The 23,549-nt window shown below is 36.3% G+C and overlaps 1 protein-coding gene across 1 annotated transcript; it reads right to left on the reverse strand.

Annotated features, from left to right (window-relative positions):
* Positions 1–21,672, reverse strand: LOC115926463 (rab GTPase-binding effector protein 1-like). The gene is made up of 22 exons (XM_030991191.1): positions 21,531–21,672; positions 18,845–18,982; positions 18,095–18,268; positions 16,342–16,468; positions 15,722–15,893; positions 14,748–14,870; positions 13,328–13,426; positions 12,059–12,194; positions 11,297–11,562; positions 10,911–10,927; positions 10,349–10,764; positions 9,942–10,066; positions 8,857–8,979; positions 7,211–7,309; positions 6,703–6,801; positions 6,143–6,181; positions 4,709–4,810; positions 3,926–4,115; positions 3,088–3,254; positions 1,945–2,061; positions 990–1,103; positions 1–264 (listed from the first exon to the last, which is right to left on the reverse strand). Exons 1-22 carry the CDS (start codon positions 21,580–21,582, stop codon positions 100–102), a joined length of 3,060 nt encoding a protein of 1,019 aa, XP_030847051.1. The 5' UTR covers positions 21,583–21,672; the 3' UTR covers positions 1–99.
* Between the last annotated feature and the right edge of the window lie 1,877 nt (positions 21,673–23,549).

Here is a 23,549-nt window from a genome sequence, read left to right on the forward strand (position 1 = left end):
ACAATAATTCTCGGTTTCGTTTTTTCTGGGCCGCACTGTATATTCTATGTCTACAATAAGAATTCTACTGGTTCTATTTCTACTACTGGGCTGGCTCTGCTACGTGTTGTCCGGCGCTTCTTTGCTAAAGTAAGGTGCTGACTCGTTGACCAGCAGTGTATGGCAGACATCACAGACGGGCATCTTTCTCCTCCTCGGCCCACTCTCAACAGACTTGGTAACACAGTCTGCGCAGAACAACTTTCCACAATGCTTACAGTGGTTCTGGAAATTAAGGAGGAAAAATTACTTTTTTAAAAGAAGAAACGGGGCGTTGTGGGGTGTAATCCAGCTAACAATGGATGTTACCAACTGATCCAGCCGAAGACGCAGGTTCGAAACTGAGTCACGTCTTTTGGATGGTGACGTTAAAGGACGGTCCCCAGACGTAAATAATCATATCTGATTGATACACGCCTGTAAAAACTCAGTTACAGACATACACAACGAAAAATAAATAAAATCTTATTAATGAATAGCGAGTCTTGTTATGCAATTGCAAATGCACACACACTTGGTGCCATGAACATTTTTCACCAGTATTTGAATGTAGCTTTAGTAATAATCAGATGTTTTGTAACTTTTGAATTTTCTTACAATTATACATATATATATTAACAATGCCAAATCTGAGATGCATGGCACTACGTGTTATCATTGTCTGTGATATGGTGTAATATTGCCCTTCAAAATGATCATGAAGTGCCTCAAAAAGTAAAAATCTTTGAGTGACCGGTTTTACCATACTCATTTTTTCCAATAGACTGTAGTGTTATAAAAATATCTTGATAATCAGAGGGGCGATCGGCTTGTAAACATCATGGAATTCCTGACTGACCTAAAGGTTTATAATTATGAATACAGCATGAGCTAAATCAAGGATTTTGTTAAGAATCTGAGACACAGATACCCAATTCTTTTAAGTCTCCAAATATTGCAACAGTTCTCACCTTTTTCTTTTTGCTTGATCCAAAGGCTGTCTTACAATTATTGCACTTGTCAGCATCATCTTCATGCTGCCATCTGACCTCATTGTCTTTCTGTCTAATGATCTCAAGCTGAACCTACATAGGAATGAATACCAACACAACTATTAGCTTGTGGGACTACAAACACATAAATAAGGGTATAGGACTATAAACAATTTTCAGTGAAACTATTTTTTAGAAAGAAATATAACAGAAGATTATCCATGAAAATACTGTGATGCTCAATCAGCCCTCATGAAATGTTTTACCACAATTTTTTTGAGTACAGACCTCTTTACAGAGTATTATCGTACTATACTGGGGGTGTGTGCAGGTGGACCACTGCACCGAGGTTCCCCCCTACTCTTATACTAATGGTGCAGTGGGTTCTTAACGTGCAAAGGTAGTGACTCTTCTCTACACGGGGCCTCCATTTACGTCCTATCCAAGGGACAGAGTGTTTTCCACTTAACATAACCTCCGCCTGGATGGGAGTTGAACCCGGTATCTTTGGTTCGACAGGCAGACGCTTTAGAGACAGGGCCAACTTGCCTCCTATATAGATCTTGGAATAATTGTTTATATCAATAATGACAAATTCAAGAACTGTTCTGGGACCCGTTTCACAAAGCCTTTTTTTCAATGACAAATGACAAAAATCAGTGACAAATCTGTTGATAACCAATCAATAGCAAGGATTTCAGTAGCTTATAACAAAAACTGTAATTTTTCACTGATGACAAGTTTTGTGAAACGCCCCCCTGTTTTCAAAATGTCAATTATGGAATAAGAAGAAGTATACAGTGTTAATTCAACTTTTTCTTCTCCTTTGCTTTAGAATTACACATCTCACCAAAATGTATTTCTTCCATCGCACAACTGTGGGGAAGTAATACTGAAATCATTGCCAATTTAGATAGATCGATCAGCCACTCACTTGTAGTGATTGTGATAATTTGACAAAATCTTTCTGCACAGCCTCTGAGTTTTCTAGCTCTAACTGGAGGTTCTGAACCTTGTTCCTCCTATCCTGCAAATCGGCTTCTATATTTGTCTGAAAGAGAAAAAATTAAAAATCAATTGATTTGCCCTTATCCTCAAGTAATCACTCAACATTCAATTTTATTGGTTTGTTCATTACAAAAGATTAGATATCAAATATCTAAATTAGGAGAAAATCATCTTACTGCATCTGATATTTCATAAATAGGCAAAACAAGTTTTATTTATTTATTTGAACAATAAGTACAATAATGCTTAGAGGTGTTACAGAGTGATAAACAAGGGAAACGCTCTCGGCGGTCTCGCCTGCATTACGTAATTCAATATGATGAAAAATTGAGGTTGTAACATTATTTATAGGCAGGGTGGCCCATTAGCAGGCCCCCCAAAAATGAAATCCTCTGAACATAATCAGCATTTTGAAGTGAATACTGACTAAGAATCATCAGAAGAATTATTTACTATTAATTGTACCACGATCGATGACTCAAATGAAATATGAACATATTAATTTAAAAAATGATTTATTAATTCTCATATTAAGTTGTGAAAACATAATCCAAGTCTACTGACCTAAAATGACCTTTGACCTTGTGACCTGGAATCTGTGTCATATGATTTGTGATACCTGATAACCCTTGGGTACAAGTTTCATGGAATTTGAACAAACAATTTTGAAAATACGCTAAAAATTCAAAATCTTGATGTTGATGCCACAACAAAGTCTAAGTTTGTTGACCTAAACTAAATTTTGACCTTAACTTAGTGACCTGAAATACTACTCACATGATTGGGGATACTTGATAACCCTATAGTCTAAGTTTCATTGACAAAGAACTAATGCTTTCAAAATTATATCAAAAATTCAAAAACTTAACCTTAGGTTAAGGTTTTGATGTTGACGCCGCCACCGCCGTCACTGGAAAAGCGGCGCCTATGTCTCGCTTTTTGCTATGCAGGCGAGACAAAAATGCTGATACTTAGTAAATATTATTGATAACTGCGACCAGGTAATCTATTCATAAACAGGAAACAACACCATCACAAGTCCAAGTGGTGGCTAAAGAGGTAGGCCTACCTTATGGGCTGACAATTCTTCCACCTGTTCTCTAAGTGTGGTGATGACCTCTTTGGACTTGGCCTGCATAGATTTCTTAGATTCCTGGACCTCTTTCAAGGTCTCTTCCACCTCTCCTCTGGCTTTCTTCTCTTTCTCATATTCCTCCCTCAAGTTCCGGAATACGACTGAAATATGAAAGATTAACAACAAATTATAATATTAAGATTATGATTTAGTATTTTATGAGCAAACATATTGCATGGTTTTTACATGGCAGACTGTCAACCTATTAAAAACTTGTCTTAAGACACATTTATTCAAAATTGCTTTTGATGATTAACATACTCTGTTCACAATGATGTATATTTCATGTGTATTGTAATTTGTAGGTTTATTTGTAATGTTTTGTTCTGTTTAATATGTAATTGTTTATCATTGTATTTTGTTTGTTATAGCACTTATAGTTAGAGACTTTGGCGGTAAGCCCTTTATAAGCACTGTTTGTATTATTATTATTATTATAATCATTAGTTGCAGGTAGATCCTGGTAGATCACAATTTATATATGTACCTCATAACTATACAGAGTTGTGATTGATTCAAATTAATCGCAATAAGACGGGACCCAGAAATCTACTGGTTTAAAATTTGATCATGAATTCAATTGCGTTTCATTAATGCATAAACTGCTCAATCTGGAAGCATTGCTTGAATTAACCAAAGAGGCGTTTAACTGAATTGAATTGAAGAACTAAACCTGATACTTCTGGAAAGACAATCTAAAACTAGAATATGGATGTTTAGAATTTAGACGAGACCAGACGTGGATCTCTGGTAACAATCTAGTCCTACTCACGTAGTTCTTCCTTATAATCATCCAGCTCCGTCTGGTAGGTGTCTTCCATGGTCATGCGTTGATGCTGCTCTGATGATAGCTGCTCCTTGGTAAAGCTAAGCTCGCTTCGCAGTGAGCTCTCGGTGTGGTCAGCATTTACTCGGACCGTGATGATGTCGTCACGATACTTCATGCACAGATGGGAAAGCTCCTGTGCGGAGTATATATAGTCACAACAATGTTTTAATATACAGTGAAACTTGTCTATAAAGACCACCTAAGGAAGGCAAGAAAAGTGGTCTTTACAGGCAGGTGGTCTTCATGTACAGGTTCCTTTAGTTCATGTTTCAATGAGAAACCATTTTCAAGGGAAAACAAAAAAGAGGTCTCTATAGACAGGTGTTTTTTCTATATAGGTACTCGCTATAAAAAGCAGGTTTGACTGTAGTTATAGTATGCAGGTATGCAGACATTTGTCATTTATTTCTAATTGCCCGATCCAGTGACAAAAAATGAATTCATGCTCATAAAAGTGATGTAATTTCGTTTTCATTGATGACCTAGCCTTGCATTCCATGATACGGTACACAAGTGGAAGTATTGTTTTAAAAAGATACAACAACTTTTCACAGCAAAATATTTGTTGTGATTGGTCGTTCTTAGAGTGTACCTCTAACATATGTGAGCCTGTGGTGTTGATAGCAAATCAAATGTCTTGATGTCACAACCTCATCACCATTCATGATCATCAACTTGCTCCATTGAGCCTTTTAAACTACTTATTTCTGATTCTATCCTACAAACCTGTGGAGATGTTGGCAAGTCGAATGGCTCACTGCTCTGAAGTGACTGATGCAACGACCTTTTGGCACTAAGACTGTCGTTCTCTTTCTGTAATTTCATTACCTGTAAAACAAACAACAACAAAAAATAAGTTTTTTTGCAGAAATATTTCATCATTAAAAATATAGGTAAATATCACACACATAATCATGATAAAATGTAAAACAGTCATTAACATTTCCAATTTTTATTTCATTTCTATAGTTTCTCAGCAGAAATAGATCTGGGCCGGTATTCAATTCAATACTTAGCATAAGTAAGAAATTTACTAAGTAAACGGCTAAGTTAAGTAATTTACTTATCTCGTATTCAAATCGCATTTTAGACTTATACTTACGTAAGACAAAATCTAAGTAAAAATGTACTGATAAGCATTGTGACGTCACACGGTCCATCAAAAGTAATGCGCGATTGATGCATTGCAATAAATGCGCGCTGATAGAATTTTGTGCAGGTTATAAGACTGCGTAAGAAAACCATATGCCTGCCAATCAAGGCCCCCAGATAATTGACTTAAGTCTGGTATGGAGTTGGCTTAGATTTAGAGTTAAATACCAAAAGTGTGAATTGAATACCAAAATTGGCTTAGTATTTTATCTAAGCCAAATACTAAGTAAAAAGCTTACATTTTGTACTTAAAGGGAAAAGTCCACCCCCAAAATAAGTTTGTTTCGATAGAGGCAGAATAATAAGAAAATCAGGTGAGTGAAAGTTTGAGCAAATTCTGAACGAAAATAAGAAAGTTATGAATTATTGAAGTTGTGATCAATCAAATACAAATTGGCAACTCTGTGACTTATTATACGAGCTCACCTTCATTTGCTTTGTGCATAATATTCCATAAAATCATGTTTTCTTCGTTATTGATGACGGAATATATATTTGTTCCTTGCAGGGAGAGTATAGAAACATATTTGCAATTATTATATTTAGGGTGCATGTATGGTTGAAATTTTTCTTGAGGGAAAATGAAAATTTTAGATTTTTTTAGTACTGAGCAAATGGAAGTTGAGCTCGCATGATACGTCATAGAGTTGCCAATTTGTGTTTGATTGATCACAACTTCAAAAATCCTAACTTCCTTATTTTCAATCGGAATTTGCTCAAACTTTCACTGACTTGTTTCTCTCATTTTTCTACTCCTATTAAAACTAACTTAATTTCAGGGTGGACTTCCCCTTTAAGTACTGAATTGAATACGGGCCCTGGAGAACATCATAAATAAATCAAGATACAATCTTCAGATCTGCATATAAAATATCAAATGAGACAACAAAATTGATAAGTTGGATTGTAAATATCCATTTTCACAAAACCAATTTTTGATGCTGGCCAAAACTACAATCTAACAAGTACATTTCACGATATGACTCTCAATTTCCACTTTTGACTAACCTCTTGGTAAAGTTGTTCTCTTGACTCAATTAGGATTTGCTGCAGAGAGAGAGAGAGAGAGAGAGTGAAATTACAATGTGGAAATGTAACAAGCTCTTGGCTATGAAATCAGAATTCCGGTTTCAAGTTGCTTTTACCTTCCTGCATGTACACGTAGAAGGAGAAAGAAACTAAAAAAATGAAAGATTGATGGAATCACAAAATGCTCATTTTTCTCAATATTCCTCATGGAATATTCCTCATCTGACGAGCAATTGGAGTGAAATTTCTTAATTTAGACAGGTCTGAATAAAAGCATTCAAGAATGGTCAAGAAGTTATAACAGCGTTGCAGAATCACAAAAGAGTTATTCCCATCATATATAGTTCCCAAGAAGTGGTGTGAGTAATGATTTTATTGAGATTATGGTACCTACTCCCCCCCCCCCTAAATAAAAATAATAAGAAATTAATAAGAAATAAAAAAAAAACAAGACACTGTGAAGGTAAAACGATGTCAACTTTCTTAAATTAAAAGAAAAACACACTGAGGCATGATAGAAGAAATAAGATGAAACTTACCATTTGGGAATGTATCTCATTTTGTGATTTTGAATATTGGAGTCTAAGATTTGATAAGAGTTCCTCTGACTCTCCATTCTTGGTGGTTAGTGTTTTGATCTGAAATGAAGAAGAAAAAAAAAAAAATCAAATAAAAAATAATTTATCATTGATGGAATACAAATAATACGTGTGCCAACATCATACATTGTTGTTGGTGTTTGATCTTTCAAAAAAAACAGTGAAATGCTATGTTCAAAGTTACATCATACCTTTAAAAAATATATTTATTTAAGCTGTTTCCTTAAAGGCTAAGTCCACTCCAAATAATTTGCTGTTTTGGATGCAGAAATCCAAGAGAAACTCTATATGAGGACATTTTATTTTGGGGAAAGAATATTATGTGGTGAACTAATTGTGTACAAAATAGTTCACCACATTAACATAAGAAAATTTTCATAATTTTTTTATCCAAAATCCACCCCCCTCCCCCAATCAATATGCCAAATGAGTGTTATTATTTGATTACCTGTATCTGTGCATCTTCTGCAGCATTCTTTAAGCTCTCCTCCAACTCTGAACGAATCTTCTGCTCTCTCAATACATTGTCTATCTCCTGCTCGAGTTGCTAAAGATAAAATAAAGAGACAAATATACATTTCCTTTCTTATGCCATTCTGCCAAGCATGATATCTTTTACTAACCTGCTTTAGAAACCACCGGCATAGAAGAAAAAAACACATTCTTGGTTTTCCTTGAAGTAACTAACGGTGTTTCTCATTGAGCAACAAACCTGAACACAAAGACCAACTACATACAGCCAATTTTTCTTGCCTCTCCTCAGTGGACTTTCTATACAGGTTACCATGATAGTGAGAGTAATACCTGGCTAAGGGTTCAACAATACTCCCAAGAATTCAGAGTATTTTTGGCCTTAAGACTGTCCATTGAACATGAATGAAGTAAACTTGCTAATAAACCTGCTAATATAAACCATGCTTCTCTGTTCAAGCGTATGTGGTCTTTATATGTTTACAGGGGCAGTGAGACTGATACCTGTCTAAGGGTTCTTGAATAATCCAAGGATCCCGACTTCTTGGTCAGAAGACTCTGATAATTGAAACATGGATTAACTAAACCTGCACTTAAAGACAACCTCCCTAATCCCTATTTTGTTATCATCCCTGCATGGTCCTTATACACAAGTACAGGGCAGTGAGAGTGATACCTGTCCAAGGGTTCTTGAATTCTCCAAGGATTTAGAGTATTTGGTCTGAAGACTCTCTTAACCCTACGTTAACTGGGGGGGGGGGTCAATTTGACCCCCCCCCTGTAGAAATTTCGCGACTACTCCGAAACCGCGGCAGATATAAAATTTTCCTCTCATGACTTTTTACTTTCGAGTCTTACGCATCTTTTAAAACGATTTTTTTGAAAATCGGACCTACGGTTAAAAGGTCGCGTGACCTTTTGTCTTTGCATGTCAGCCCGAAAATCGCTCATTTTCATGATTTGTGTACAAAACATATGTAAAAGTCATTTTCCCTAAAAATAGATAAAACATTGGTTATTCAGTCTTGTTTAAAGTTTAGATGTTTGTTTTGAGGTCAAAATAGGTGAATTGTAGTTATAAATGAAATAAAACAACAAAAACAATAAAATACATAAGTTAAAAAAACAATGAAATACATAAGAAATTATAAAAACAAGAGATAACATAAGGAATAACCTGGCTCTTCCAATTTTTTGTGTTGTATTATTATTCCAAATGGTCTAATAAATATATGTAGTGAAAAAGATTACTTAAATATGAATAATCTATGATTTATGGGCCGCAATGTGAATTTTATGACCTTATTTGCATAAATTACCATAAATATGCAAATGAGTGAATTTTTCAAAAATTTGAAATTACCATTGTATTCTATACACTTCACTTGACATGCATGCAAATTTTCACGGCGATCGGCGGTGAAACGGCCGAGATCTTAGGGGGGGGTCAAATTGACCCCCCCCCCAGTAAAAACCTGGTCTGAAATAGCCCAGTTAAAATAGGGTTAACTGAAACATGGATTAACTAAACCTGCACTTAAAGACCACCTCCCTAATGCTCATTTTTGTTATCAACCCTGTGTGGTCTTTATATACAGGTGTGTGGATTAGAAAGAGTACTACCTGTCTAAGGGTTCTTGAACTCTCCAAGGATTCTGAATACTTGGTTTGAAGACTCTGCAGCTGCTGCTCATAGTTGGTACACAAGTCGCATGGTCTGCCTAGCTTCTCTCTAGCAAACCGAACCTGGCAATCAGAGTAAATAAACATGTACATGTACAATCAATGTTAACTGTTCATAACATATCAAAGATGCTACGAGTTATCACCAAAGACTCCTTGGGGCTGTTTCACAAAGATCCTAAGTCGAACTTAACTCTAAGTTGAACTTTAACATTATGGAGAGCCATAAGTAGCCTTAAAATAAAATATGTTAAAGAGCAAAAATTCAAGTATTTTAGACTTTTTATAAATTCCACATCAAGGACATGAATTTCCTTGATAATAGACAATATGAATGATTTGAATCAACATTGTATGCCTTTTAAAATATCTTTCACAACATATTTTCATAGATGCTTACCGCTTTCCATAATTGTTACCTCCAACTTAGAAATAAGTTTAACTTAATAGGATCTTTGTGAAACACCCCGAGGCCCTAAAATGCACATTGTGCATTATCACACATATATATTACATATCATAGCAGTACATGTAGTAAAGTAGCTCACATGAATGGAAATATGAGCATGAAATAGATTGATTTATATCTAGATGGCCATGTTTGTTGATTAATAGAATTGACTGTACAATAAAAGCTCAGGAAGTTCAGTATATGAAGAGAAATCTCGACAAAACTCAATCACATACCCTGTACATGGAAATATGTAAACTGTAGTGAAACTTACAGCACAGGTGGTGATAGGGCTCAAAATAGGGCATTGTAAGGAGGTATTTCTCACTTTTCTCAAAAGGAATGAATGCTTACATTTGGACTTTCAAAATGAAGGAATAGTATTGTATTATCTGATATATCGTTGGGTGTATATCCTACAAACTATGGTAACCGACATAAAATTACTATTAGTTCACTCAGGTTAGGTAAAAAACACACATTGTAAACATAATAGTGTCACTCAGTTATAACCACTCCTCCTTTTTATATAGTTATCTTATGTCATTGCCAGGATTTCATGAACAAAACTGACCTCTTCCTGTAGTTTTGTCCATTCCGTATCACTGACGACTCTCTTGCCTGCCAGCAGGGAGTAGAGATCAGTCTTGGACCGAGCACTGGCTAGAACACTCTTCATCTCCTCTGATTCAGGGGTTCCTACAAGTGTGAGAAATTCAAAACGATACCAAGTTTTAAATTCACTAATTACTTATAAGACAAGAGAAATGACTGCTTCTTTGTAGCTATGTGTATTCTGTATCACTGACGACTCTCTTGCCTGCCTTTTTCACCGATATTCCACATACTACTCAATCAAATTGTTGGTTGTTTACATACATAATCAGGATGCAAATAACCCGCTCTAAAGACTGCTTCATAAGAAAACAATACTCCAAACATTTGATATTTTGTAGATTAAAAGAGAAGTGAGTTCTGTACCTGAGATAGCTCTTTCCTGTGCCTCCGTCAGACTGATATTCGAACATAGTGATACAGAATCATAACTGGTGCCAAGCATATCAGACGTATTGTGTCCACTCTGCGCGCCTATCTCCGATATGCTGCCGTGCACCGTCGTCTTTGCTCCACCGGACGAATCAGTGGTGTCGAACTGCAAGAGCTCTTCCGGGTCGACGTTGGGGCCGACAAAGTTGATGGATGGGTGGAGCCTGGAGGGGGTGGAGCTGTTGGGCGTGTCCATGGAGGAGGGGACCAGGAGGGCGTCGTCGCTGTCCTCGATGTCGTCTCTGCTCAGCAGCAAAGACGAGTTGGTTTGTGCGGGTGGTACCTGCTGGGTAGGTTCTTGCTGCATGGGTACAGAACAACAAACAGAAACAAGAAAGATAACCAACAGTCTTTTTCAAGATTACACCAACAGTCCTTGTGAGGACTACACACACTCAAGAAAGAAAGATTACTGAGAGTCCTTTTCAGGACTCCCCAATCCTCCCCCTCTCTCACATGGTGCAACCACAAGCCTACTGTAAGCCCTCTTAATTACAGCAAAACAATTGGATTCTCCTCTCAGAGACACCATAGAATAAAGACAATCTTGATCTCACATAAAAGACAGGTTTATTGAGAAAGCATGAATACTTGGTATTCAATTGTCATATTGCCTAACCTAGTATCTCCAAAACTGACACACAACATATCTATCACATGAGTAGATACGAGTATAACTTGTGGTAGCGTTAAGTATTGCTCTAAAAGAATATAAAGGGTTCGACTATATATCACTTCAAAATCATTCAGGAAACATCCTTATCAGTTTTATCGACACCATTAGTTGCATAATGTCCCATCGCTACCTATTTTTGTTGTCAACCCCCCGACCCTCGAGGATCAAATCAAGATAAAAAGAAAGATGATGCCCTCCCTCCTCACCTCAGCAGTTTCCTTGGAATGTCTCTTCTCTAGGCTCTCCCGCTTCTCCTGCAGGACCCTGACCTTCTTCTCCTGCTCCTCGCGCTCCTGGTCCTTCTTCAGGACCTCGCCAATCTGTCTCTGCTGCTCCTCCGTCAGGACGCTCTCCATCCTCCTCATGTCCATCATCTGGAGTCTCTGGGATTCTAGGAACTGGTCGTTGGCCATCTGCCAAGTCTGCTGAAGCTGAGAGTGGGCTTGTTTCTCTTGCTCTAGAATACTGCACACTGCAGAGAAATTCATTTGGAATTTGAGTGCAGTCTAATTCCATATCATAATTCATGTAATTAATTATATAACTATTTACAGTGAAATCATTACTAGGTGACCAGTGTTCTTTTTAAATTACACTCATATTCAAGATATAGCAGTGGAACAAGACGAATGCTGAAGAGGAAGACATCAGGAACATTCAAAGGCCTTCATATATTTCCACTGAAGTTGATTGCCTGAATGCAATCATCATGTTTAACATGGCATACATCAAAAGACATATCGTGGCTTTAAAGCCTATCTGCACTAGTTTCGCCAGGAGGGAATACCCTCCCAGCATGGTCACTGACAGGTGGTTATCTTATCAATCAGTTCTCAATTAACATAAAGGGGACCATTAGGGACAAACAATTACCGATTAGGCATTGTTTGCTATATAGAGGGTACAAGCACATGTAGCGATAAGTAGTACAGTGGGGCTTGAAGATAATGAATAGTTGGTAATCTTACCATCTTTGAGTTCATCTCTCATCTGATCACCTTCATCCTGCATGACATGTTTCTGTTTACCAAGCACAGCCACGTAAAGCTCTAGGTCTGTCCTGGCGGCTTTCTCCGTCTCTAACACCTTGTTCAAATCCCTGATCTGCATTCAGCAGGGAGAGGCAAAGTGCAGGAAATCAATTGAATCTTGATACAATGTTAGCTTACATGTTATGCATAGCACAGGGAGATAAATAATAATAATAAAATAAACAATTAGATCAACCTATTTAGCACAGCCACTATATGAATATAACCCATCGCACTGTGATGAAAACAGAACTCATAAAAGTTCTACTTTACAGACGCAGAATACAAAAATAAAATAATGCCTCCGGCTAACTTGTAGCTGAGGCATAACAACTATTCAAAGCTCCTGAAAACAAGTGCTTCTTCAAATTTTCTTATGTCTAGTGGCAGGTTATTCCAAAGCTTTGGAGCGGCGCAAATGAAAGCACAATCTCAAAGAGTTACTTTTGTTTTTCATGTGAGGTAGCTTTAGAAGCAGCTTGTCCTGTTTTTTATAAGAAGAAGTTAAAGAGAGGGGCAAGAGTTCATTGTGTTCTCAAAGAGTTCTCATTGAAAAAAGGTATTTGTAAAATCAGTTGAACTAGATATTACAATAGATTATTACTTAGATACATTTATTATAAGAATAAAAAGTCGTGTCAAAGAGGATAAAGAGTGGGACAGTGCTCTTTGTATTGTGTTCTCAATGAGTTCTATGTGAGAAAAAAAATGTGAGCTTTCCCATGCTTTTCTTTTCCTGACATGGACAAATATCATAGAAGCAATGTCACATGAAAAGGATCGGTCTTGAAATTCCCTTATATTCCTAATTTGCCAAATACGATGAAAATATTTCAACAATTTAACTGAATTTTGATGCCTCTGGCAACACTTTTGTTGGCAGATTCATAGTATTTTTCAATATTGTGATGAATAACATAGTAAGAATACATTCTTACAATTGTTTTTTTAATGTTTTTGAAACCTCCCATTTAGGTATTTATGAATGTAAAAGTTTCTAGGTGTCACATGAAATAAAAATCTATTTCATGACCAACTAGCAGGGGTCTACTCGCTATTTATAAGGACTACCATTTATAAAAGACCGCTATTCATTTAGTCACGGGTTATGGATAGCGAGCTTGACCCACCTAGCTAGCCGTAAGAGGGAACAAAGATAAATTTTCAAAACATCTCACTCACTCACGGCCGGCCTTCCACTCTTACCTTCTCATTCAGAATATCAATGTCATCCTTGGTGACCTCGTAGCCATAGTGATCAGGCGTTGGTACGGCATCACTGTAGTCTTTACTCCCAGTAGCTTTCTGTACATATCAAAAGGATAGGTGATTTAATGAAACGAGACCATGGATATTAAGGAATGAGTTCTATGACAAATCCAAATGTTGTATTTTACTAATTTTATGATACACCTTAAAACCCAAATCAGTTTGTATAAAAAAGCTGAGATCTTCACAGAAATAACTGCATGAAGTGGACACATAGTTACAATGTATGTTTTTTTTTTCTTCCCTCAACCACGCCCCCCGTGAGTAAAAAAAAGAAGAAGAGGATTCAGGGGGAACAAATGGCATCTAACAACATTTTCCCCTTTTTGAGTAAGAAAATTGGGGAAAAATAGGGGAAGAATAGAGAAAATAAGGGGAAAAATCAGGAAAAATAGGGATAAATTCAGGGGAAAAAAAAATCAGGAAATTATCAGGCCTGTTTCTTTGAGGCATCTTTATTGGGATCAGTAGAGATAAACTATTAAACATGCTAAGCTGTAATCTATCTGATACGTATTACATAGCCATTCGGTAAGACAGCATGTTCCGACAGTAAATCACTTCTCATTGAAGGTTCTGAAGTTTGTCTACAGAACACATGGCATTTGGTTCTTGAGATACCATAGACTATTAAGGAATATAAATACTTACACTGCACGAAAGTGAAACCAATTCACTTCATCATTTAAAGGGATGTACAACATTCAAAATGGAATTGTTTTACAATCAATCAAATTCAAAACAGAGCGTTGGTAAACAGCTCTGTATCTTTTTCAAATTGGAATTAATGAAAATTTGATATCAGTAAATCCCTGCTCAGGTCATGTTATTAAATTGGCCTTTCTATGATGTCAGTTAGTCGCAGCTGAGCAATTGTTACATACATATATACATATTTAGTACAGAAGGAAGACAATATTCATTTGTGTGCAATAAAAATAAATGAACCACTATTCTCCAGATGACTTGGACACAGATATACTGTCTGTTGAGAGCCAGGAGGGCATTAACTAAATGACTTTTCTCATACAGTTTCCACCCTTCTTTCTCTCCACACACCATAAGATTGTGTCCCTTTTTTCATCCAGTAAGGAAAAAAAAGGTGTCTAATAACAAGTAAATATTGATTTCACATTAACAGAACATTTTTAAAAACTTTTTGTGTCTGTTCACATTGATGTATATTTCATGTGTATTGTAATCTGTAGGTTTATTTGTCCTTTTTTGTTTTGTTTAATTTGTAATTGTTAATCATTGTATTTTATTTGTTAAAGCGCTTAGAGACTTTGGTGCACTGTTTTTATTATTATTATTATTAATTATTATTATCGATTGTCAATGAAACTCTCTTCTTTACCTTAAGCCTTGCGTGTAGACGTCTGTTGTCACTGCCAACATCTGATAACTTTTGTTTGAGACTCTCTATCTCTCGCTCCAGGGGAACTACAACAGCTCGAAGCATCTCTGAATCTTTCTGTGCCTGAGGTGAAACAAAGAAATAACAAATAAATGTTTTCTCACAATTCATGTTACAACTGTACATCGGAACAAAACTTGATGAATACGTTCTTATTTGGTCCAATTTAAATTAAAACAGGGATATGCTAAATATCTGTTTTGATTTTGAATACATACATTATTAAATTCTAGTTTGAATCTTCCATTGGCCATGTGAATTTTGGCTGACCAAAACCTACCTTCACCTACATGTATTCATCTGACCTGATGCAAGCAGAATTGTATACTAAATTTTCTGAAATCACATATGATTGTAATAAGCGCTATATAAAAACTGAGTATTATTATTATTATTGTTTCATTTAGTTGTCCTATGACCGACCGAGCCAAGTAGAGGGGGGTGTTTGGTGAGGGAAGGGGGGGGGGGGGGGGGGGGGGGGGGGGGGGGTAATTAAGAGAGGATGATACCTAGCTTAACCATACCAGTACTCAATTCTATATTGTCTTATGCTCGCTGAGAGAGATTGGGGTCTATAAGTAGAGGGGTACGAGGGAGAGGAATGTATGATGAGGCGGGGGGGGGGGGGGGGGGGGGCTTTGTGAAAACCCTGTGATAGGAGATAAGTAAACAAGGGGTGTAATCTGGGGGAGGGGTGTAAATAGAGTATAATACTGTACTATAAGCACACTCTGTTCAAGATTGTCCAGTGCTGATGGAGAGATTGGGGTCTATGATGGGGGGGGGGGGGGGGGGGGGGGGCGGCGTGAAAAATTGTCTGTGGTAGGAGATAAGTATGCAAGGGGTGTATGATGGAGAGGGGGGGGGGGGGAGGGAGAGAGGGGCATGAATAAAAATTATACTATACAATGTACCTTAAGCATACTCTGTTCCAGATTGTCTTGTGCTGATGGGGAGACTGGGGTCGGTGGTAGAGAAGGCTTTTCCTCCCTGGTAGGAGATGGACTGGTGGTGGTGCTGGTCAAGTTGCGGAATGATTTTGTCATACTCGTCAGAAGGCCAGCACTGCCTGAAGACGTCATCGTTCTTAAACATAATGAAATTTAAGAAAATTATTTGTGATAAATATATCTGCAATTTAAAAAGAGAAAAATATAAGTAATTGAAAATGAAATAAAGTAGGAAAGAAATAAAATTCTTACTTCCAGATGTATTCAATACAAAGTTCAGTAAAATCATGACAGTTTCTTCTCCATTCATGTTCATTCAAATGTGAAATTTGTATACAATCAATCTCAAGAATTTAATTAACTAGAAAAGGCATCTAATCAATAGTTTTATCAAATACAAACATTGACTGCTGAATGGTAAATTTTTCAAACATTGCGTGAACCACGGTAGAATCGTGCAAGAGAAAAGTTTAAAAAAAGAAGCATTCTTTCCATTTTGAACTTCTTTAAAACCTTTTACCTTCAAATACATGTACCTCCTATAATGTTGTTTTTGTTTCCTTCTATAAAACTAATCGACTTACTTCTCCCCGGCTGGATACTGGCTGAGCTCTTGAAGCTCCTGTGTGAGTTTGTCATTGAGTGCCAGGAGTTTGTCTCGTTCCATAAGGTACGTCATTGCAGTCTCCTCAGCAGTTATTGCTGCTGTGTCTACAGGGTGAATACAATTTTTAAATTTTTTTTTAAATGGTTTACCACTTCAGTGTTATCCTCTTTCAGTAATTTCATATTCTTTTTAGTGTCACCCAATGGATTTATAAAGTCATCAACCAAAACCACATTTGAATTATCAGCAATAAGATATCGTACTATTCTTACTCATCTTTTCAGAGATGGCTTTGGGCACCCTGCATGTCAGCATGACATTCATAATTTGTTTTTATAGAATTGTACCACTGATCTAACTGTTGAATATAATTTCCAGAAGAGTGCAGATGAAATTCCCAGAAAAAAATGCATTTAAAAGCACATTACGATTATTTCATTATAAAATTATGATTTCAATCTTTACAACAGGAATTGTCTCATCAAATGCATAGTGAGGCAATACTAATTTTCTCATGCCATCATTGTTCTTTAAAAGAAAAACAAATTCTCCAAAAGCCAGAACGGCCTCAGTAGGCACAGTGCTCTTTCCTGTCATTTGTTATTGTTTTAAAAAGAAAATTGAATATTGTATTGTACATGTCATGAACAGCGAAAAAAATAAATTTCTGTGTTTCACACATGTAAGTGTTGCCATAAGTGTGATATTCTCACTTTAATATTTAAATATTTCATTGTTTTATATCAGAGCTCATTGGGAGCTTTCTAGGTCTAAATCGCTCACGGGTCCCTTGTACATCTTACACTGGTCATGAAACAAACAGTTCTCATGGAACAACATTTTTGTCTAGACATTCTAACTGAAACTGCCTCACTCGTGCATGTTTTCCAAATGAAAACACATTCACATGCAGGAGCAATAGTTGAAATGGGCACATGTAGAAGTGAAATGGAAATGATTTCTGTAAAGGAAAGACCAGATTAGTCTTATTAGGTTTGGAGATAAAGAACGATTCCATCCTGATTTCCTGTGATCTCAGAGACCTAATCTCTGCTTAGTCATTCCACCTGATGTGCTATTTTAGGAATGACATCTAGTCTAGTAATGTGTGAGACATACAACACATTTTTTACATTATCCAGCATTGCAAGGAACCTTCATGTACAACATATTGTACTGCCTGTATATGCCTACAGGTATGTTTACCAACAAATTTAAGAAAATAATTTACAGTAAACAAAAAATACATATTATTGGCATATACTGTACATGTACATGTACCAACAATTAAATGTTATGCCTTCCACAGAAAGAAATCTTCAAAATGCATTATTATTTATTCATTTAGTCATCTACATGTAGACATTTATAAAGTGAAGTTTTGTAGAAATAGACAACATTAAAATCACCAGTTCTGTACTTATGAGCATCTTTGAGAAATGTTTGCAACATGCAACATAATTAACATGGACAGACATGATTATATATAAATCTCCAAACATAATGAAGTCAAACTCAAAGATTTTCATTGAAAATTTAAAAAAGAAGAAGAATATAACCAAACCAAAAGACAAAAGTTTGAACTGAATACCAAAATTGGCTGAGCATTTCATCTAAGCCGAAGACTAAGTAAAATACTCATATTTCAAATTTAAGTATTGAGTTGAATACGGGCCCAGGATCATAGAAGAAAGTGCATGTTGCATTTTAAAGAAATGGACAAAACTTACGAGAAACAATTTGTTGGAGTGATGCAACCTCGTCAGTCCATTTTTGCTTGATCTCCGCAATTTCTTCATCTTTGCTACTCTCGATGACAGATGCAGCTGTATTTAGACCAGCCAATTCTTCGCTCAATCTATCCTTCTCCTCTCTGATGTTATCCACCTCTTTGATCAATTCCTCTGAGGAAAGTTAAGAAAAAAATGCAAAGAAACATTATTTGGTCTTGACATTTTAATATTTCTTTGTCATTTAAGGTTGGGAGGGGGGGGGGGGTATAAATAATGTTGCTAATTACAAATTTGATCTTCATTTCAAACAGGAGCTACTTTCAACAAACAGGTCAACAAATGGTTGAGCATCAAATTAGCATTTATAACTCTTCATAGCGATTAGAGACTTTGGTGGAAAACACTTTGAAAGTAAAGTACCGTTTTTGTTATTATCATCATTATTCATTAAAAGACATTTCAGCCATTATTAGGAATCACATGTTTTAAATAGATGACCATTTACACAGTTCATGTATGCTTTCAAGAGTTGATTCAGTTTTGTTTGCTGATTAAATGTATCCATAATTTTTCATCTGACATCCTAGTCTTTCAAATTTTTCATTATTTTTCTAATTTTCTTACCTCTTGTTCCTTTACACACAATTTTTTCTTCTTCTCTTATTCTTGGTTGTAACAGAAATTAAATACCGGTAATAGGAGTTGCTTCTTGTTTGTAGGAAGATTTCTAATGTTCTGCCAACTTACGTTCTCTGGTCAAGTATAGCTCTTTGAACTTTGCTCTCTTTTGAGCGAAGTCTTCCTCTTGAAGTTTCTTTTCTTGCAGGACTGCCTGCAGGGAGGACTCCAGATCCCCTACCCTCTGCTGGACATTGAGTACTTCTCCTGATGAAAGGGTTAAAGGTGAAAGGTTAAGTATCATTGTTTACAGTCATGAAAGCAGATGAATTAATCTGTATTAGAATGCGAGACAACTATTCACAAAGTTTTTGATAGGTTAAGATAGGTTACCTGTCACAAGAAAATATAATCATTAAATTTTCAAAATTATAGTTTCTATTGTCATAAGAATTTTGAATTACTTACTATACAATCCTGCTTTCCATAACTTTTGGGCTGAATTTTCAAGTTCATAGAAATGTTTACAGATGTAGTAATGCGAGTCAAATATATATTTTTTCTTCTCAAACATGATTTTGGGCTATACCTGTATCTGTAATGTGTATCTCCATCAGTTCAGTCTCTTTAACTACCTACATACATGTACATGTACAAGTACCACGTTCATGAGAATTTTGGCTTATAACACACACAAAATCGCTTCTCAATGGTTGACATTGAAATAAAAAATGTGAGGTACTTGATCACCTTGTGTAGTTCTTCACTTAAAGGAGAACTAACTCCAAATAATAAGTGTACATGTAGGGATTCTGAAAAACGAAATGAATTCCTGCCTTTTGATGTACAATAAATCTTACAAACATGTACAAGAGATATACATGAAGATTTCTTGGCATGATGTAATAAATGAGTTAATAGTACTACCAGTAATGCCTTTTAGCATAGCATGGATGCAGCCATTTTCTTGAAAATGTACAATGTATCATGCACCAAGCTTTAATTGGAAACACTTTTAAATTCAATAACAAAACCTTTACTTTTTAATAAGGGAAAATCATAGCCGAGAAGGTAAAAATTACATTTGGTGGAAAATATATAATCTGGTAACAATTGTAACTCATTTATTTAAAAATACTAAAATACAGTATTTGGTGGAAAATATATAATCTGGTAACAATTGTAACTCATTTATTTAAAAATACTAAAATATAGCAGTTGAAAAATCTATTTCTAAATGCGAAACCTTCACCCCAGAACAGCACCAACTTATTTATGCAATTGGCGTTCTGGCAATTTGAGTACAAAGGATACATGTAATAGCAGGTGAATGAAATGCTTCAACACCACAAACACCTGGGAAGGAAGCATCCATCAATTTGAATACATTTAGTTGATAAACCACTCCACTCCGCATAGTACGTCATGCAATCAAGAAAATGGCGATGCCCATGTCTTGCTGAGAAACTGTACTTTATTTTTGCTTTATCCTGGTATGCTATTCTCATACACTTTGGTGGGGAATCTTGTGGATTTATTGGCAAGAATGCAATAAATCTCTCAAAACAACTTAAGTTATGCTTTGGGGTTAGTTCTCCTTCAAGTTTTTTACGAATGAAGTATGAGAGGCAGGTTCGGAATGAGAAACGGGGAGGGATATTAAACATTTCTAACACTCATTGAAGTTGGACTAAATGTGTCCTACAAAACGAGGATCATCCACATTTTTTCGCGAGTTTTTTTTCTTCGGCGCTCTGTGGTTTTCGGTTTCACTATCCGCGTGCTGGCAAAAAATACCCCCAGTTCACCGTCTACTTTTATGGCAGGGAAAAAAAATACTTAAAAATTTTTGGGGCTACTTTTAAAACTTGCTTGCATGAAAATAACACTCTTTATTTTGTTTGCATTGAACTCTATGCATTTTTGGGGGCTCTTTTATGACTTTCAGGGAATCTTTTTGGCATTTTGGGGGCTAATGCAGCCCGAGCCCCTGTGTATTTGTTTTATGGGTTGTCCATCTTCCCGATAATTTATTGCTCATAACGTGAAAGTCTCTAAACAAAGTTGATGTGAAATGCACATGCACATGCGGAATCCACTTTTGCATCGCCAAGGCAGATCCAGCGCGGATCGGAAATAAGAATCCTGCGCGGACGATCCTTATTTTTGCGGACGCGTCTGTCCTGTTTATGAAGACGATCCTTATTCTCGTACCAGCGCCCCAACTGCTCACTGTAGCCAAAAAAAGTAGACGATGAACTGGGGGTATTTTATTACGCGGAATCTATTTGTCGCATTGCCAGCGCGTGGATCAAGAGCTCGAAACCACAGAGCGCCAAAGTAAAAAAAAATCTGCTAATATTTTCGCAGACTATTCTTATTTCCGCGGTCACAATTTGTGGTGTTTACAAGGATATCCTCGTTTATAAATGCGGACGATCCTCTTTCTCGGACCACTTCCTTCACACTCGGCTCTCTTTCATTTCAAGCCCAATGCACATCAACATCATCAAGCATAGTCTCCACTCGGCACTCACTCTAAATTAATCTAGGTCTACTAGTAATTAGTAACACACATCTCGTCAATGTCAATGATAATGTCATGTCATCATGCCCTCACTTCACTACTACAGTACTAGCACTCACTGCACTGGCTGTATATTGGCATTGCAAGCAGTGACGCCTGTACTAAAGTACTGTACGTAGCTCTGCTGCACTGCTCAGCTCAAGCCAGGCAAGCTCAGAAACGAGGTCCAAACACGATTGAATTTGATAGGCCATGGTCATCAAACCGACAAATTTTCTCCTAACTCACCTTCAATATCCATGTGGCGAGCTGGAAATGAGTTTTGCTCGTGACTTGACATCACAAGACCCAAGTTGTAAAACTAAATCACGACACAGCCTCCGGAATTCATCTGACGTAGCCGTATCCAATTCTGTGTGAAATTGGATGAAGCTATATGTGAGCAGAAATGATCAGAGACTAATAACGTTGCGTTGCCAATCTAAATGAAACTTCTCAACAATAATCTTATATATTGTAAAACCCACAAAAAATTAAAATCTGTAATTAAAATTTTAAAATATAATTTTTTTCTTATAAAAATATTAATGTTGAATATTTTGCTGGATTAGAATAAAGTTTTTATTCTGAAAATTCTTTGATCGACAGCACTGTAATCTTCAAATTGTACCTCATGTGTTTTCTTTAGAATAATTCGTTCGTCTGTGGATTATTGTGGGGGGGAGGGGCAGGGCACACTACCCACACACATTTGCAAAACGTGACTAATTTCCTGAGGGAATCTGGCTTATCATCCCTAAAAAAAATGTCCACTGCTTGAATATGATTCGTTGTCCCCTTAACTAGGCCTAGCTATACTACTAAGTTAGTATTATATTGATAATAATATTGATGATGATATTAATAATAATGATATCAATATGCCCAGTAATAATAATAATAATAATAATAATAATAATAATAATAATAATAATAATAATAATAGAAATGTTAATGATAATGATAATAATAATGATAATAATAATAATAATAATAATGATAATAGTAATAATAATAATGAAAATAGTAATATAATAATAATAATAATAACAATAATATTCTGTGTTTACATAATAGTTAGCACTTATAAAGACATATGACCAGGCGCGTACGCCTTTATTATAGTAATGGAAGAACAACAAATGTGACCTTATCCCCCCCCCCCCCCCCCTCCCCCAACGGAACGAAATATCGATCAGCCAAATTTTCAGGACAAAGTTTTTTAATTTTTTTTTTAAATGTGCTCTTCATTGAATTCATTGAATTTCCTCCCGGTCCCCAACAGAAAAATATCTATTATATTATGAATAAATCATTATCAAAATAATTTCATTAATTGGGAAGAATATTCCAACTATATGAGCGACAGTATATATACCCACGCAAAAAAAATAATATCGGTCTTCTCTATTATAATTAAGCGGCAGCAGATATATGAGTAAGGTGTTAATCAGCATCTCCCACCCTTAGGAAACTTGAAATACTTCTCTGTAAACTATACATGTAAGTATCAATACTATATATTTACATATTTTTTGTTATTAACGTAGGCCTAAATACCATTTGGGACACGAACCCCTCCCATCAAAATAATCGAACACAACAACGAACATGAAAATATATATGAAAGAGAGAAAGGTAGCGATAGGGAGAAAATTAAAGGGAACTTGAACAATCTACAATAATCCATTCCACGGAAATAATCGGGTGGCCTTGATAATCCATTCACAATTGCAGTTTACAGTGTATTGACCGCTACCCCCCCCCCCCTCTTATGATGAAGGTAAAAACATCCTCATTGGCTAAACGTTTCATTAAATAGGGCCTACGGACGCCTTCTCTTTCACGTAAAGGGAGTCAAAAAGAAAAAGAAAATCAGAAAAGTTTACTGGTGACAGCTAGTTAGAACGAAATCGGACAGAAATTAAGAAAGTTATAACATTTTGAAAGTTGTAATCAATATATACGTATGGTACTTCAAATTGGCCGAATCGATAAGGTCACTGCATGTGATGTACAGTGCCGCGGACAACGTATATTGTTCCAATTAACAGTTAGAGCCCCACGCGAGAGGATACTTGGGGGGGGGGGGGGGGGGCAGAAATTAATGATGGCCTATCTTTGTACAGGACAAACTAAAGAGTTTGTCTGTGGCTATATCCCGCCCCCCCCCCCCCACTCAGGGGTCGGAATGACCGCATGCGTGTTGCCAAAATATCCGGTAAAGGGGTGCTTTTCGTGCGACAAAGTCCGGCCCGAGAATTGTAA

This window comes from Strongylocentrotus purpuratus, unplaced genomic scaffold (assembly GCF_000002235.5).
Source record: "Strongylocentrotus purpuratus isolate Spur 01 unplaced genomic scaffold, Spur_5.0 spur5_scaffold_2, whole genome shotgun sequence".
Taxonomy (NCBI): domain Eukaryota; kingdom Metazoa; phylum Echinodermata; class Echinoidea; order Camarodonta; family Strongylocentrotidae; genus Strongylocentrotus; species Strongylocentrotus purpuratus.

Bases quoted from the DNA above. Each gene is read 5' to 3' on its own strand.
- LOC115926463 (XM_030991191.1), bottom strand. From the start codon at position 21,582: ATGTCAAGTCACGAGCAAAACTCATTTCCAGCTCGCCACATGGATATT. The intron at 16,469-18,094 runs GTAAGTTTTGTC...TTCACCCTGTAG, and splicing joins ACTCCAACAAATTGTTTCTC to ACACAGCAGCAATAACTGCT. The intron at 7,310-8,856 runs GTAGTACTCTTT...TTTTATCTTTAG, and splicing joins GTTCAAGAACCCTTAGACAG to CAACTCGAGCAGGAGATAGA.